At 43.8% G+C, this 17,408-nt stretch overlaps 2 protein-coding genes across 2 annotated transcripts in view; one reads left to right on the forward strand and one right to left on the reverse strand.

Moving 5' to 3' along the window:
- LOC129172020 (protein eva-1 homolog A) overlaps positions 1-11,990 on the reverse strand; it is a 72,123-nt gene extending 60,133 nt beyond the window's left edge. Inside the window, exon 1 of the mRNA XM_054761339.1 lies at positions 11,867-11,990. Coding sequence (XP_054617314.1) covers positions 11,867-11,975 — 109 coding nt within the window. The 5' untranslated portion in view covers positions 11,976-11,990. The remainder of the gene's footprint in view (positions 1-11,866) is intronic.
- A 525-nt stretch (positions 11,991-12,515) lies between these two features.
- Positions 12,516-14,485, forward strand: mrpl19 (mitochondrial ribosomal protein L19). Its single transcript, XM_054761345.1, has 6 exons — positions 12,516-12,667; positions 12,829-12,952; positions 13,046-13,164; positions 13,245-13,379; positions 13,463-13,644; positions 14,093-14,485. Exons 1-6 carry the CDS (start codon positions 12,589-12,591, stop codon positions 14,324-14,326), a joined length of 873 nt encoding a protein of 290 aa, XP_054617320.1. The 5' UTR covers positions 12,516-12,588; the 3' UTR covers positions 14,327-14,485.
- Positions 14,486-17,408: the final 2,923 nt, after the last annotated feature.

Raw genomic sequence — 17,408 nt, forward strand, 5'->3', positions numbered from 1 at the left:
TTTCCATGGTCGAGTAATCAAAATATGTAGATAAAATAAATGTAGGACTGATATTGATGGGGTAAATCACAATGGGGGGGGACTATGGCGCTTGGTGGGGGTCTGCGCTCTCTAGAGTGCTTTTCTCGTGATGTATTGATATCAAAAAATCATGTGGTGTCCAATCATCACAAATGTTATCAGTGACATTTATGAGTGCACGGTTTTATTTGACACTATTTTTCATTTGCTTAAAAATTTTACAATTATTTTTTATGATGGGGCTGTGATTGAACGCCGCAGGAAAAAGCACGTTTTGAGCGCACCTCAAATTTCAATTTTGACTCCCTTGTACTGTTTTTAGTCAGCAGGTTCAAAAGAATGCTATGGATATATATACACACAATGAATTGTTATTGAAAAAAAAAAAATAATAATAATCCAATAGGTCTGGGTGAATGTTCTGAACTCCTGCTTCCATTGTAGTGTCATATTGAACAGAATGATGCTTCCTCGAGGAGCTTTGCAACTTCTACATCTTCTTCTTTGGACCACAAACTAGCTGAGGCTGAATCACCAGTGTCTCTGCGGGTTGCAAGTCCACACATTTGACCACATTCTTCATATGAATGATAAATTGATACGTATGGCCATCCTTAGTAACAGTTTGGAAAAGGTGTTTCTTATTCAACAACAGTCGTTCTTTTTCTTCAGAACAGTACAACGGGTGGGAATATCTCTCTGTGTTGAGTTTGCGTGTTTGCCTTCTGTTTGGTAGGTTAATCCAAGACTCTAAATTAGATATTTTTCAAATAAGAAGCAATACAGGATAGGACGTGATTTGTACCTAGTACCTAGAACCACTGCAAGTACCAAAACAAGAATGAGTCTTGCCGTATTAACCTGCAAGACAGCATGCCTCATTTTAAGGTCCAAGAATGCACCGTGAAGAAAAGGGAGGTATTTCCTCCAAAAAAAAAAAAAAAAGGTACAAGTGGGTGGGAGCTGAAAGGCTGTGAGCTTTGAGGAGAATTAACAAGCTTAACACAGGAGCTGCTCTGTGAAAACAAGCACGAGAACAACCCCCAGAGTGGTCGAGGGAGAGAAAAGCCATCTGCAAGCACGCCCCAGTGGGATTTAGCAAAGAGATCCGCTTCCATTTCCAACGAACCCAGACAGGTTGTCGGGGAAGGACCAGATTAATTGTCAAAGACTACCTTGCTGGTGGTCATTGAAAAGTTCGACAAAGACTTTGTCTGGCTGGGCAGACATCGCTGCACTTGGAATTTACTCCTCACACACGTCTAATGACTTCTCACAACTGCTTCAAAGGCTTTGATGCATCTCCTTGTGATACTGTCTTTCCATCACTGCAGTCAAGTAGTGAATGATTGTAACTGGCTATTTCCGGCAGGGTTACGCCAAAACGATCCAACTGATTTACATGTAAGAGGTAGCAGAGGGGTGCCATATTTGCTGAGGAAGAACTTAGACACAAATTTGGAGAAGAAACTATTTTAAAATACAAATTTCGAAGTCTTACACCATTCTCCAACGGTCACACAACCAATCAACAGGATTCTTTCACTTTTGTTACGATCATAACCCCCCAGAACCAAGAAAATCGTACAATCCAATTGTCTTATGTCATCTGCTGTGAAACAGGAAGTGGTTTTCTAACATACAAATAAAAAACAAACAGAAATATGGTGCGCCACGATTTTTTGGAATAATTTGCTGTGTCGTGGAACCTTTACCCCCGACTGAGAACCAAAACCGCTATGATCCCATTGTCTTATGCCATCCTCAGCAAACCAGGAAGTCGTATCGGATTATATCAGCCTACATCTAAAAGCTCCAATATTAGCACTCCTATACATGCAGTCCATTCAAAACTCCACTGCAGCACGTCTATCCAGCAGCACCAGATAGAGCCCACGCGATCACAACAACACCGTGCACCAACATAAGCAGGGGAAACGTCGAAGTTCGGAAAAAACGTTGCAGCCGAGTGCAAAACCGGCCATGCATGAGTCCCCCGCGGTAGCACAGAACCGGGGAAGTTCAACACGACCAGCCCCGTCGCGCATCCGAAAAACACCACAAAATCAGCTGATTTATACAGATGTTGGGCTGTCTTCCTGCCAGAGAAGGCAGGGCGACAGCGCCATCTGCTGTCCGACTTCTTTAGGAAAACAGCCCAGGTGTAAGTGAGTAAAAAGGCTCCCCTTGTCCCGGTTCTTTGGTCCAACGGTGGTGTGTGTTGTCCTCTGTCCTCTTTGCTCCATTCCAATTCATAATATGGTTCCCGCTTTTGCAATGCTCAGAAATGGGTTTTGGGATTTGAGTTGTTCCTGCTCTGCTTTGTGTTTGTGTCCTATGTTCCTTTTTCCTGATATTAAATTCCCTCCCTGTTTCCCCAATATATGTTTTATTGCATATGCATTGCATTAGAAAGCATGGGGATCTTCGCACAACAAACCTCCGGCCAGCTATGTGAAACACTACACTAGCAATAGCCCCCTGTCTGCTACTCTCATTAGAAATAGCTTGTGGTTCATTGAACGCATCAACCATAAGCCCCTTAAGCTTTTAGCATGAACCAACGTGCCTGATGAGCTACATAATCGTTGCTGTATCAAAAGAAAGACGTAAGCTATAAATGTGTTCTGTGTTCTCATGGGATACTTGGAATAACAATAACACAACAGATAGCTTGTTATGCGCTGGGAAATATGCTGGAAAAAGTCCCGACTGCTCCTTACCTGAGCTGGTCTGAGGGGCCAGCAAATAACAGATTAGCGTTGCTTTGGGGGGGGCGGGCTGCTGTAGCGTGTTGTAATGCAGACTGTCAGGGCGACACAGTTGGGGGGCTGTACAAAGCCTCGTTGTTCAGACTGGCCCCCTCCTGTGCCAACTTTGTATCAAACAGAAAATATTCTTGCACTCTGCAATACTTAGGAAAAAATAGAAGGCAGGCAGATCGAGGCGGATGTTGGGAACATAAATCAGCTCCCAGGAAACAGGGAGAAGGACCCAAAATGAGAAGGCATGAAAACACAAGAGCAAAAACAGTGTGTGAGGATGTGAGCGCATAATTCAACAGCAAACCTAAGTGGGGGTGACATATGGAGATAATTGCTGGCGCACACGCCCACCAGGCTCATCCTCAACACTCTAATTAGGCACAATTCAACCGTGCCTTTTTCAGTACATTTTGGAACATACTGTAGACTTCAGTGCACAGGATTCCACAAACGTATGCATTCCTAATTTATTGTACAAACGCAAAGATAACTTGGCTGCATGTTGCTTGGAGTGTCACTTAGGAATCCTCCTCACAGCTTCGCTAGTTTGTCTTGGCGCTCCGCTCAAGAGAGGGCAAGTGCAAGCAGCTACAATGTCTACATTACACATAAGAGCATCAACAGAACCTTGCAACACCAGTGTTTGCATAACACTGTATCACACTGCATAAATAAATAAATACGGTGGGCTAGTTCTCATACAAAACCAACTGTCAGACATGATATTGCCATCTTGAAAGGTTTTACCTAACATCAGAAAATGGCCGGTGATGTTAGACCTATGTCTACAGGTTTTATTTCATTGAAGGACAGAAACATTTTTAAATAGAAAAACATTCATCCATGTGGTCTTCCAGGTTCCGTACACTCTAAATGAAGCAAAAAACTAATAAACTCCATAAATATACAGTACGGTATATTTAATAGGTCTATGTATCGGGAATTGGATTCATGATGACAATGGAAGTTTCCTTCTTTGTGGAAGTGTGTTGCAAAAAATCCACACAAGCAGTTTTTAAAATCATTGTTGACCATTTCTGATAGCCATCCATTTGTTTTATTCTCTTTATCCGGGCCTCGCTCACGGGTGTAGCAGTCTCAGTAGGGAAGTCCAGACTTCCCGGTCTACAGTCACCTCTTCCAGTTCCACCAGGAAGACAACGAGGCGTTCCCAGGCCAGCTGTGAGACAAAATCCCTCCAGCGGGTCCTAGGTCTGCCCCGGAGCACTTCTCCCGGCTAGCCATGCCCGGAACACCTCACCGGGAGGTGTCCGGGAGGCATCCGGACTAGATGCCTGAGCCACCTCAACTGGCTCCTCTAAATGTGAAGGTGTACTAGTTACATTGGCTCCAAAACACGACCGTTTACCCATGATGCAAGTCCGACTGACTCCTAATGGGTGATGGGGCTTGTTTGCTAATCTCGGTGAAACAGTTATCATAGTAGAAGCAGAATGGTTGTGTCTGTAAGGCAACCAGTCTATCACACTAAGTCAATACAATCATAGAACAAGTAAAAGAATACAACATTGTTTCAGTATCACCCAGGCAACGAGATATATTTATGGTGCATTACCTCAGTACTGTCGGAGGCCAACAATGACTGACTTTGATTGGTGCACATTAATGTAGCCTGTGTGCCCGGACTTGATTTGAGTTGACACTAAAGCTTTGAGGCACATTTGCGTTGAACATATTTTCACATTAATCACGTCAACGCGTTTCTTTTTCCTTGCTGCTTTGCCTTTTCACTCAGGAATTTCCAGTAGATTGTTTCAAAGACTTTTTGAAGGCAGGTTAGATTTTTACAGGCTGGAATATTTCAAGTGGTTCGGTATACATTGCAGTAAATGGTTTAATGGCTCTAAATGAAGCTAGGACTTAAAAACCCATGCCGTGTTGTCAAAACTTCTCATTTTCAATAGCGCTTTGTTGCACACACACACACACACACACACACACACACACAGGTGCAATGTCTGCTCTATGTATTCGTGTGTGTGCTTTGTGTATCCACAGGGAGGAGCCTTTGCCTTTTCAACGCTATCATTTGTGCCACTTACACAAAGATAACAAATATTTGGGCGTCTGGTTGTACATAAATATCAATTAAATTATGTCTGCATTCTTCTGCATAACGGGCACATAAAGGTTCCTAACACACATTTGCCATCGCTCACATTATTTAGGTCTCAGCCCACATTCATAATGAGTCCACAAGACAGCAACACTGTATAATAAACACCTTACTGTAAATGATCCAAATAGTGCCTCTGTTCAATTAACTGCAGATCTGTAGGATATACTGTAGTCGCCAGGTTTGTGGTACACGAAAGCAAATAACCGCCAGGGTCTCTAATTAGCGCTAGGTCAAAAAACATCAACAGCTGTGGCTGTAGGCAACCTCCAGATGTAGTTTTTTCATGACTTAACAAGGTGATAGTAGCTGCAGTCCAAGTACTGTATGAGCGGGCAGCATCCGATAGCTCTGCATGCGCTTTAAAATCTTGGTCGTGCTACTCATCCACTGATGTGAGAGTCAAACAGGGCCCAAAGAAATCTGTTATTTTTTTCCCCAAATTCCATTTTTTCTGCTTAAATCTTTGGTTTGTTTTTCCTTTTCGATCACATTCTGTCAATTTCTGCGAGATTCAGCGTTTGACAGTAGATTCCATACGTATGTTACACTCTTGCTGGACTGTTACAACGACGTCGGTATTAATCAGTATTAATGCTGCCTGACCAATTTGCTGCTTACCACTATTACAACACTGGTTCTGTTGCCGCTGTGTTGTGCAGCATACTTTGTAATAAATGACCACGTCGTCAAAGAGAGCTATGCTTTCCTTTCCACTTTCATTCCAAATCATCAAGTTAAAAAAAGAGGAAATAACAGCCTCTCTCCAACTGCCATCTATCTGTACGCCTTCTGATCTGATAACTCCATGAAAACACCGACGTCATCATCTTCTTCCGAACAAGTAAACTATGAAGAGGCGCCGCCCCTGAGTGTCTGCCTCACTGTCTGCCTGCAGTGAATTAGACAAAACAAGTCAGAGGTGCTATTTGTTTAGATGGCGCTCACCTGGCCCACACAGGCGACAGACAGCGTTCAGGCGAGTGAGCCCTGTGGGGAGGCGGTGAGTAGAAATGAAGGCGGAGCTGATGATTCTGTGAGTGAGTGGGGGGAGGGGATTCGTGTAGAAGGAGCATGGGGGTCAGCGTGTTAACCCCTATCCAGCGCCACTCAAAAATCAGAGCGGATTAAGGGGCCACTTACACAAGCATGTTTTGTAACTTTGTTGGCTGTTGGTTTACACTACAACTTGAAAACAATGGTTCACAAGGCTTTTAAAAACGGCATTGTCACCTCCACCAGGCGCACACGCAAAAAGGCGGGAGCTATTGTTTTTACCAACGTTTTAGTTAATAAGCAGAATTACGCAAAAACTGGGAACGGGAATGAAAATGTGGGCATACAAGGTAATTTTCTCACAGTGCCTATTGTTCGAAAATTGAAATTGACCCATTGAGCTTCTCACTTAACAGAATTGCCAGACTATAGAGCACACAGAACACAATATAAGCCACACTCACTAAATTTAAAAGAGGAAAAAAAGATTTGTACATACTGTGTATATATAAATATACAGTATGTACATATACATATATACATATACACATATATATACAGTATATATATATATATAGGCTGCACCAGTCTAGCCGCAGGTGTCCAAGCAGTAACATGGGATATTTAGTACACTGAGATGTTACGCAGACAGAATTTTCAAACTTTTAATTAATTAAATACTTTTTCCCAAACAGTACTGAACAGTGCGTGTACTACGGCTAGTTAAACAGTACCCTACCAGAAAAGTCATTCATCGCTGTCCTCCTCCTCCTCCTGGGAACTAAAACCAGTAAAGTCTTCTTCTGAACGGCTCCACAATTCCCTCGCCACACACCCCGCCAGTATCTCTCCCTCTTTCGTTGTCGCTCCCAGCGCCACCACTGGCCGAAGGCAAATCAGCCCCCGACCCTGACAATGGACCTCCCGTCAATGCTCCACGCTGCCAAGGTCCAACACGCCTGAGCAAAAGCACCAAGACCGATCACCTTCAACCCGGAAGCCAATCAACATGCAACTGTGTGTTCTCCATGATGAGGGCGCACGCACGAAAAAATGACTGCTCTGAAGCAAACGAGAATGCCATCACAAATTTGCCACATCACCGTGTAAGCCGCAGGGCTCAAAGAGTGATAAAAAAGTAGCGGCTTCTACACTGGAAATTACGATAAATAACCATTAGAAATTAGTAATATTACATACAGCCAAGGCACAAGGCGCACAAAGCAGAAATATTGAATAATTCATGCAATTGCTCCACCTAACAGGTGATGATGCAGTGTTGGCATTATCTAAGGCAAGTATTTACTTCACAACAAAAAACAACGCTGTAGGACCGCAGCACTGCTCTTACTTTTATTGCACAAAATAATGTACTTTTACCACGTTACCTTGCAGAGATGTCGCACCTACATGCAGTATCAGCCAAAAGTATGGAGACACTTTGTCATGTTATTGAATGAAAAGGTGCGTCCAAACTTTTGACTGCTACTGTACTGTACAAATTCAAATGACATATGGCAAACGCCTTTGAATTTTGGATCGTTGGCATGCATGCTGCAGCACACACTCCTTAACATATTCTGCACATTTTCAGAGCACAAAAAAAACCTAAGGTAAGATTTAGAAGGCCTTGATAATCGGTGAATGGATGTACAAAAGTAGGCAGATTAAAGCTTGGTAGTCTTAATTTGTGACATAGGTACAGGTATATTGGTAACTACCGCAGCAAAGGATCCCTGTAGGAAGAACCCTGTTAGTTTTAGGCTTTAGATACACCAGCTGTATTAAATTCCATTGCTTTTATAGGTTTTGTCACATGGCAGGGGGGATACAAAGACCAAGGCGGATAACTGCCTTCAACCATGCTCACGGTTACGATGTCCCGACCTCAGTTAACCCCTCGGCCCCTCAGAAACCTCACATCCCATTGACTGGAGGTTAAATAGTTTTTGTGACTAGAGAAAAGCCTTCCCAGGAGCCATTTGGCAGTGTCAGAGGTTCATCAACAAAACTGTCAAAATGTTGGATTTTATTTGGAAGGACCCAAAGACCACACACTGAGCTGTGCCGTTACAGGAATCAGGTAGAATTTATCAGCAGACCAGAGACGCTCCAAAATGTTGAAAATCTTCCAAAAAACTGTTAAGATTGAAACAGGACAAACAACACGACGCATCCCGTAGAATCACTTGGTAATGACTGGTTTGATTGCCCTCATTTAGCGGTGCACCTGATGCCAGATTGTTCACCACCACTAATTCAACATGCTGAGCCTGACAGATGTTGGACAGTGCCATGTCCGCCTGGCAGGACAGGCCTGGCAGTACCTGTCTGTCAGACCGCAGCGCTCGGTTCTCCAGGGAGACTCCAGCTGGTCAAGAATGTGAGAACTAAAGGATGTCTTTGTGGCTGTGGTATGCCGAGACTGTCCCCTCCTTTCCTCCATTCATCCCAAAGGATGTCAGGTCAGCATTTCTAGGGGAGTAAATACCTAGCAGCATGATGGCAAGTGTTAAGCACTGATGCTTCACCGCAAGAAGGTCCCTGGTTTAATTCTAGCCTTGGCTTTGAGACTTTGGGGCCTTTCTGTGTAGAGTTTGGTAAGTCAAGGTCTAGAAGCGTGTTCTTTATAAATTACAGAAACTGAACACATCAGCAAGCACTTTGGTGATGGAGGAAAGGAATAGGGAATAAACCTCAATGTCGACATGGGTTTTTCACCCAAAACTAAACATGTGTAAGGTTAAGGCCCTCTCATGTTTCTAAGGACTTGCTGCAAAAATGCTAGTCAGACATTCTTTATTTGCTTTTTGCTGCAAAGTGTTTTTAGGGTCCTATGAAATCCATTTTTTTTAACCTTTTACACTTATTTTACCTGCATAGAGTGTGTACTTTTGTGACAGTAAATAAAATGTCCTTTAATTAAATGCAAAAATCCTTACATTTATTGATGTGATACATTATTGGCCAAATTTGGAAAGTATTTCAGAAACGGACGTAGCTTTGCTAACTATTTTAATGGAATGTCAGCCTCTGCACACATTGCTACAAACTGCAATACCCGTACTTGTGGTTAAGGAAGACATAGTCACCAGTGCAATTCCAATTGTGTTATTAATGTAAGATACTTTTTATGACACCCTTATTTTGTTTACACAATTAGACAGCATGCGGCAAACAGCACTCTTATTTTGAAGGCGGGAAGTGTGTTTTGTGTGTTGAGAATGTCCGTCGACTATGAAGACGAGCTTGGAGCAAGAATAAACGTGCCTCTCATCCTTATTCTTTTTATCCTCAATTCGTTTGCATTAACAAGCGGTAAAACACAACACGGCGTAAACACACTCATGCAGCCTGAGTCGCGCACACACAGCCGCACTAGCATGCTCTGCTAAACTAAGCTAACCTCGCTAGCTAAGAGGCGCGTTTCAAAGTTTTATCGCCAACTTTTGCCGGTGCTTCAGGTGGTTGTTTTGTCGTGTTTAGTTCAGGAGAGGGCGGGTTAGCATTCGTGGTGAGGATCACCGGGGAAATACTTCCCAACACAAACGTTCCTTCTCCTCACAATGACAGCATTTCATTCACATTATGTCAATTTCGAGATTCCGTGTATAGCAGTAAACTCTGTTTTTATTGGCCAATTCTGCGATTCTGTCCTAAGGCCCATAAGTTTTTAGGATTCTGTTGCAAAAATGTTAGTCGCTCCCGAACCTGCTGCGAACTGAACCTGCTGCTCATTCACGGGCAGGACTTGACTTGTCCCGTGGGCCACAAGTTGAACACCCCTGGCATAACGCAAAGTCACCACCACCTTGACTGGGCCAGTAGTTAAAGATAAAGTCTGGGATTTGAAGCAAAAAGCCCAAATGACAGCAGATCTTGCTTCATAACTGCGTGAGCAAACAAGAAAACAATGGACGACTCAAGTATTTCAGAACATGTTGCACCAAAGCTGAGATCTCAAATCAGTAACTCTCAGCTATGACAGCATTGGAATAATCTGGTCTGAACCCTCGGTATTGGTAAACCAACTCTAATCTGTAATCAGTTTTCCCTTCTTGCCCAATTAACCTCCATTTGATTTATCCAATCGTATTGTGTATACAACCACAATCACAAACCGCCGCAATTACAGCAAGCTTGTAAACAGCTTTCATTGCAGGCTGACGTTTTCGCACATACGACCATACAGAGGAGACACATGGATGCGCTCCTTTGCGCCTTTTCCCCAGCAGCGTGCTTTACAACCATTAGAGACCAATTAACACCGACACAAAGCTCCCTTCCTGCTTTATGGCACAGTAAACAACAGGCTTGCCTTGGGCTCAGCGTGGCTCAGTAGCTTATAATGCAACAACAAAGGCTCATTAGTTTAAGTTTACCTCCTCCGTTTAATTTTAAGCTACCAGTCGTTCCTAACGGACATAAAAGCTCGCAGATTCCGCCGTGCACATAAATCTTAGGTAATTGTCAGGTTTGACGCAATAATATAACTACTTGCAGTTTACTTTGACAGTAATTCAATGCAAAGCAAAAAAATCATATGCACTGTATTGCAACCGTGGTATCGTATACTTTAACCACAAGTAGTGGTTATTCACATCCCTCGGAGGCTCTGCCAGCATATAAATACACACACAGTGGAACCACCAAAGTCAAACAAAACTTGGAGTTCAAACCATCATCGCGACTGTTTTTTCTTTGGCTTTTTTCGTGATGCCACCACAGAAGAACACAAGTGATGGCGAAGGTGATGAAACTGCTGCACTGACCAAAATATACGACGAAAAAAAGGTCATCTTATGTATAAAAAAACATCTCGTGCCAAACGACTTTTCCCCAAGCGAGCCAGAGCTTTTCTTCCTGTCACTCACACACACCAGTGACCTGCGACAGACGCTTAAAAAAAAAGGGGGCTTCACATTTAGTTTGGGTAAGTTACGATGAAGGAGGTATGATGCTAATTTTTAAGACAATAAGAAGCAAATAAGGAGTCATCAAACAGCGTCAAGCAGCTAAGAAATATGATCTTTTTTTTTAATTTATTGCAATCTATCGGTTATTTCACTGACTTTTATAGAAAAACTTATTAATGATTTTGCCTTGAAAAATACTCTTCCGAGACAAGAGGTCGTCCTATATTCGGGTCAACGGGATAATTAATATATCAAATAAATACCATGTAATTGAGGGTACAATGACAAGTGATTATCACGAAAATGACCAACAAACGTGTTCACGCGCTGTTATGTGTCTTCAAAAAGTGACCACTTTTACTTTATTCTATTATTATTCAGTGCTTACCTTATTTTTACACTTGTATGTTAGCATGTAGTGAACGCACTAACTGTACAATTGATAGTAACAGTTTGACTTTGGAGGGCCGGCTGCATGGGCAAAAGTAGTGGACACCGGCGCGCCAATATAGAGCGAAAATGGAAGAAAATGTTAATTTGTGCAACAAATAAATGGACTATGGAATCTTCTTTTCACTTACTCTTAGGAGGTACTCTGTCTTAACTGGCCCTAATTCCCGAGTGGGACACCTTAAATTAAAGCTTAAGGTCTACACTTCAATCACATGTTTGAATTGATGGTTTTGGTTCAAATCCATTGTGGTGGTGTATCAAACAACTAATTCTGCCATATTATCAACCAACAGTGAATCTAGCTGGGGGCTTTGCGTGGATGAACCTGCTGTAAGTGCGTTGCAAGTGAATAGAGCTTTTTTCCATCTTTTAGCTCTCAGATTGGGTTTGTAAGTTTGTGAATACCGCAGCACTCGACTTCAATTAGTCAAACAAAGTGTTGCATGCAAAGCAAAACTACCGCAAGAAAACAAGTGCGCGCACATGTCGCGTTGTTGTTGTTTCCTTCCACAGCCCTAAAAACAGGTTTTCAGACTATTAAGTTCTAAAAACAATATAAGCATCACGATTTATCCGACCTGAGAAGTCCGGGGAGCCCTTGGCGAGATCGCAGACGACGGCCAGACACGTTATTCCCAACAGGAGCGCAGAAGTGACGGCTGACAGAGTCCCATAGAGGTGGAACATCCTTGATGCCTCAAAGGTTCATCTGAGATCCTGCTTGGCACCACAAAGTCCACATTGGAGGGGGAGGCAGAAGAAGAAGCATGGATGACAAGAGTGGCGCACATGCGACGTCCAATTGTCCCAGCACGCTGCAAGCTCGTCAGACTGGGATGGAGTCTCCTCTTCTTCCTCCTCGGGGCTGCTGCACGCTTTTTTTTCCCCTTCCTACAACTCAGTCTAGTTTGGCGGAGGAGGAAGCTGCCCACCTGAAGGACTGCAACCACCTTTGCATGCATCTTGACACCACACTGGGCCGAAGTGATTAGATATTACTAAAACATGTAAGACACCGGACTCATTTCACTATTCACTACTCACTATTTTGACTAAAAAAACATACCACACTCCAGTGAAGCGTGTCCTATTTTATATTCTAAACCTAGTCAATTACGAGTATTTAATTTTCACGTCTTTATTTTCTGTGAAATGTAGTGCAGAACAACACAGGTTTAGAAAAAAGCAACTACTGCGCCATCTTTTGGTCATTATAGCACATTGCAACTCCCAGGGCCTGGTGTGTGTACTGTGTCCCTCATAGGCTTCCTTACAAGACATGTGACACAGAAGGTCAAAGATGGCAGCCTGCACGAAATGGCTCGATAAATGTGTATTTTCATCAAGGTTGTTACGAAATGTTCGGCTACAACATGAACGTAAGTTACTACTCACAGCAAGTTAATTTATCTTTTAAAAAAATATAATGTTGTGGGACATACTCTACGTGTCCTCACGAGCTAACTGTAAGTTAATGTTGCTAACGCTAGCTAGTAGCTCCAGCATCATTCAAAAGCCGTGAATTATTACTTGTTTCCAGGGTTCTTGTCCACGTCTGTGTGTCGTCTGGCGGCTGGAAATGCCAGCCAGCAGCCACCGAAATTCACCCCTCCGCCAAAGCCTGTCATCATCGACAAAACGCAGACGGTGGCTGCGCTGCGAAAGTATGCTAACGCTACAAACATATGCTAACACTAACAGACACGCACGTCCACCACCTTTAGTTATGTGTGTGTGTTTTGGCGCTTAAATGTTAGGTTCCTGAGCCCAGAGTTCATCCCACCTCGTCAAAGGACAAACCGGCTGAAGTTTTACATGGAGAGGAAAGACATGGCCCGCAGGAGGAGCGTGGTGAACATTCCTGAATTCTACGTGGGTAAGTCACTCAGCTCAACGGGGTGTCTGTATTGTGCACGTTTACATCATTCCTGCCATGTTTTCAAATGATTTTTCCAGGGAGCATACTTGCCGTGACCATGTCTGATCCTAATGCCAGTGGCAAAACAAACCGCTTTGTTGGTATATGCATCCAAAGGGGCGGAAAGGGTCTTGGAGCTACATTTGTCCTGAGGAACATCATTAATAATCAAGGTGACTTCATTTCAGCTCCTCTGTCTGCAGTTTTCCCTCATAATAGAAAGTGTGCATGCTAACCGTGTGTTTGCATTGTCTAGGTGTGGAGCTCTGCTATGAGATGTATAACCCGCGCATTCAGGAGATCCAGGTGTTGAAGCTGGAGAAGCGGCTGGATGACAACCTGATGTACCTGAGGGACGCCTTGCCTCAGTACAGCACCGTGGACCCGGACATGAAGCCGACTCCTTACTCCCCAGCTGGAGAAGTACCTGTTAACATGGTGAGATTCATTATGGGGGGGGTGTTAGTTGCTGAAACCGTATTGTACTGAACACCCAGGACGGAAACAAACTTTTGTCACTAATGCAATGTCACAGGCTCAACTTCCAGCTCTGTGGTCACTTCTCCTCCTTGCCGTCACTGACACCCTTCCATGCGAGCAAAAACACCCTTGTGAAGTTAATTACGTAGATGCTCACTGAACTGAAAAGTCTTGTGTAATGTCGCAAAAAATATTGTGCGACTTTTGAGGCATATTTTTCCAAAAAGTTTGTTGGCTTCTGTATTAAACCGTATAACCATAGGTGCCGTGAATTTTAAGGTTCAATCAGAGTCAGCACAACAGCTAAATTTACACTTATAGTTCCTTAGCAGGTACAGCAATACAACATATTTTAATGGCTCTAGTCTTTGTCATGACATCTTTCAAATCTTCTTCCGCCCACCAGCTCAAAGTGAAGATGCGTCCAAGGCCGTGGTCCAAACGCTGGGAGCGGCCCAAGTACAACGTCCAGGGCATACGCTTTGATCTGTGCATGTCCCCGGCGAGGATGGAGAACGCTCAGAAGTGGGCGATGCCTTGGGTGGAGTATGACATGTTGAAGGAGTACGACACCTCCAAGGCGGAGGAGCAGATTTACAGCGAGGTCCAGCAGGAGATGAGCAAGTTGAAAGCAGCCTGAGATGCCAAAATGCCCCTGCTGGAGACAAATGACTTAATGGTCTGACGTTGGCTGAGCTGGACTGGGGTCAGTTTTTCATTTCTGTTGGTGGTTTCACTGCAGTAATTACCGCTCAGTGTCGGTGTATTTGCTGTACAATAAATGCTACTTCACATTCTACCTACATGTGTGTGTTATTCAGCCACACATGCAGTAATGTAATCCTCACACTAGGTGGCATTGTTTCTCTTCACGTGAAGCATTAGTCAGCAGTTGCATAACCAAGCCTCTGTGCTAGCAGGAAAACTCTTGCCAGATTTTTGCAGTTGCATAAACAAAGTAAGCATAGTGCCTTCCATAGGTGTGAAACCATAAAAGAAACCTTTCAGTAGAAGATGCAGATTTGCCTCCATGTAAGTGCGGTATTCAGGGCAAATGCACCAAGGACACCCAGTAGTGTTTTACTGTTGTGGATGGAAAATTGTGGTGTTGAGAAGGTATGTTAGCGCGTCACTCGGCAAGTATAAAAAACACTTAGACTCCTTATGTTATGTCTGCTCTGAGCGAATGTGTGTATAAACACACTGAACACTTGCCTGCACTCTAATTTCTCTATATTACAGGATGAGACCGGGAGAAAATGGCCTTTAATACGGGAGTAGCAGATGTTTACCAGCTCATTACGGACCACACCGATAGGCCGCGTGGAGATGCATGACGAGGGTGATCATGTGCTGTGACAGTTAACGGCTTTAAAAGCACTTTTAGCATTATGGTACACACGGCCTTTCGAGGAATGTTTTCCTCCTAAATACGCACCTGTCAAACCGCCTAAAAGTGAACTGTTTGGATCTGCAGCTGCTTTTGTGTACAGTAAATCACCCTGCATGCTCTCATTCCTCCACCACCACGTCTCTTTATTTTGCTTTTTTACTCTCTCCCCTATTGATGTTCACGTGCAGAGGCGGGAACGGGATGTTCATCCTGCAGCACGCTGCCAAGTACAGTATCTTTATAAGCATACCACAACAGGCAAACCAGTTTAAAGCACACAGTTTCTGCTTCAAGGAGAGTTCCTCTGTGTGGAAGAGAGCTATAGCTCAACTGTGTGCGCCTCTCATGCCCTTAGGTTGACTTCTCTGCACCTGGAGTGAAGTTAAAGCCCCCAGGCTGGGAAAGCAGATCAAACACACACACACACACACTACAGCTCAAAGACAGGCTATCATATCAGCCTCTGCAGACAGACAGACACGAACAACTTCAACTGTAAACGTCTGGCTCGGCCTGTCTTGTCATGAAACCGGATACGGTCCATTCACGCTTGCCCGTGGGATCGGTGGGCGGGGCATGCAGGTTTGTTTGACATAACTTGTTGAAGAACAAGTGCAAGCAAAACGTGGTGGGCCGGCATGATGGTGGCGCAATGAAGGTGGGCGCTGGGTTGTGAAGGAGGGTACCCTCATCCTCTGAGATGCACCTTAAAGCCACCATACTTCTTGCTTATGTTCATCAAAACCAAAATGAGATGAATAAGGCTGAGTTAAACAGTCTGTCCATTCACATAATACATCATGAATTGTCTATTTTACCATCCACACTGTCTGGCAAGTACACGGTGTAAATACCCATTCCCATACACACATAATGTAAACATTTTGCATACTGTTTCAATGTAAGCATCGGCCTGTCCATTCACAAACATCTGTCTGATCCTTCATACCGTGTGTCCATTTACATACACACAACATCCATCTGTATCAGGGGTGTACAAAGTGCGGCCCGGGGGCCATTTCGGCCCGTGGCTATTTTTTATTGGCCCGTGGCACACTCAGTTCTGGGCAAATTAGGTTGGGAAAAAGTTATAATATGAGAATAAAGTCAAAGTATTACGGGAATGAAATCAGAACATTACAAGAAAATGTTGAAATATTTGGAAAAAAACATCAGCAGAAATGGAAAAAAACTAATAAAAAATGTATACTAATGAAGTAGTTAAAAAAAAAAAGAAGTAGTAAAACATCATAGTGGCCCGTCCATCCAGTGTGTGGCCCTTGATGAAAAAAAGTTTCGGATCTATACACAAACACAAAGCAAACGTGTCTGTCCTTTTGCATACACACCAGGTAAACATCTGTCCGTCCATTAACAAGTCACATATTTTAAATGCCAGTCTGGCAATGGCATACACAAATCGCCAACAAACACATAACATAAACATCTTTCTGACCTTCCAGTGCGTCCATTCCCATAATAGAAAACATCCGACTGTCCATTGACTCACACACATCATCTACACACATAAGTAAACCAGCCGTGTCTATCCATGTACATAGTAGATGTAAAAGCATCTGCCTGACCCCCCACACTGTCTGTCCATTTGCTTACCCACAACATGTAAGCATCTGTCCGTCCATTCGCATTCACACAAAGTAAACCACCAGCTGCCCATTCACATACTTAAATCAGCCCATGACCCTTCCGTGCATGTATATTGGGACAGTGCAAGCTACAGCAGCAGCTTACCTAAACAGTGCAAATAAACATAGCATCAGCCGTTGTGTGCTTTCTTACACAGAAGTAGGGTGCACACGGTGTTTGAGCCTTCAGCACATATGACAAGCGCAACAGGATACTTGGCCACCCGTAGATTTCAGGTAAATTACGTCCTGTCACTGTGTGTACAAGCGGCAATGTGTGAGTGGATGCTTACGCCGGGCCACCCGTAGTCAGGGCTAAATTACACACTTGAGTTTCACCATATGCTTGCAGCCAAATGACACGACCGTCTGCTCCGCTCCGACCCGGCCCGGCGGCCCCGATGGGCTCCTGCTGCCATCAGTCTTTATTTGTTTTTTTTTTTTTTACGCACACAAAATGACAGTGCTGGGGCAGCTGTTGGCGCACACTGCCGGCAGCTGATGCCTGCAGCTGAAGAGTCATTTTATTAATGCCATCCTGTGTGGCGAGGGTCTGCCAGCTCTCCCTGGGTCAGGGGTTCACTTCCAGTTGAGGGCCACGCAGCCCTGAATGTGTCAAGAATGCCAATCAAACAAAGCTATGTTTCTCTTCAAGGAAGATGGAGACGCACATCAACGCCTTG

The sequence above is a fragment of the Dunckerocampus dactyliophorus genome, chromosome 19, assembly GCF_027744805.1.
Source record: "Dunckerocampus dactyliophorus isolate RoL2022-P2 chromosome 19, RoL_Ddac_1.1, whole genome shotgun sequence".
NCBI lineage: Eukaryota > Metazoa > Chordata > Actinopteri > Syngnathiformes > Syngnathidae > Dunckerocampus > Dunckerocampus dactyliophorus.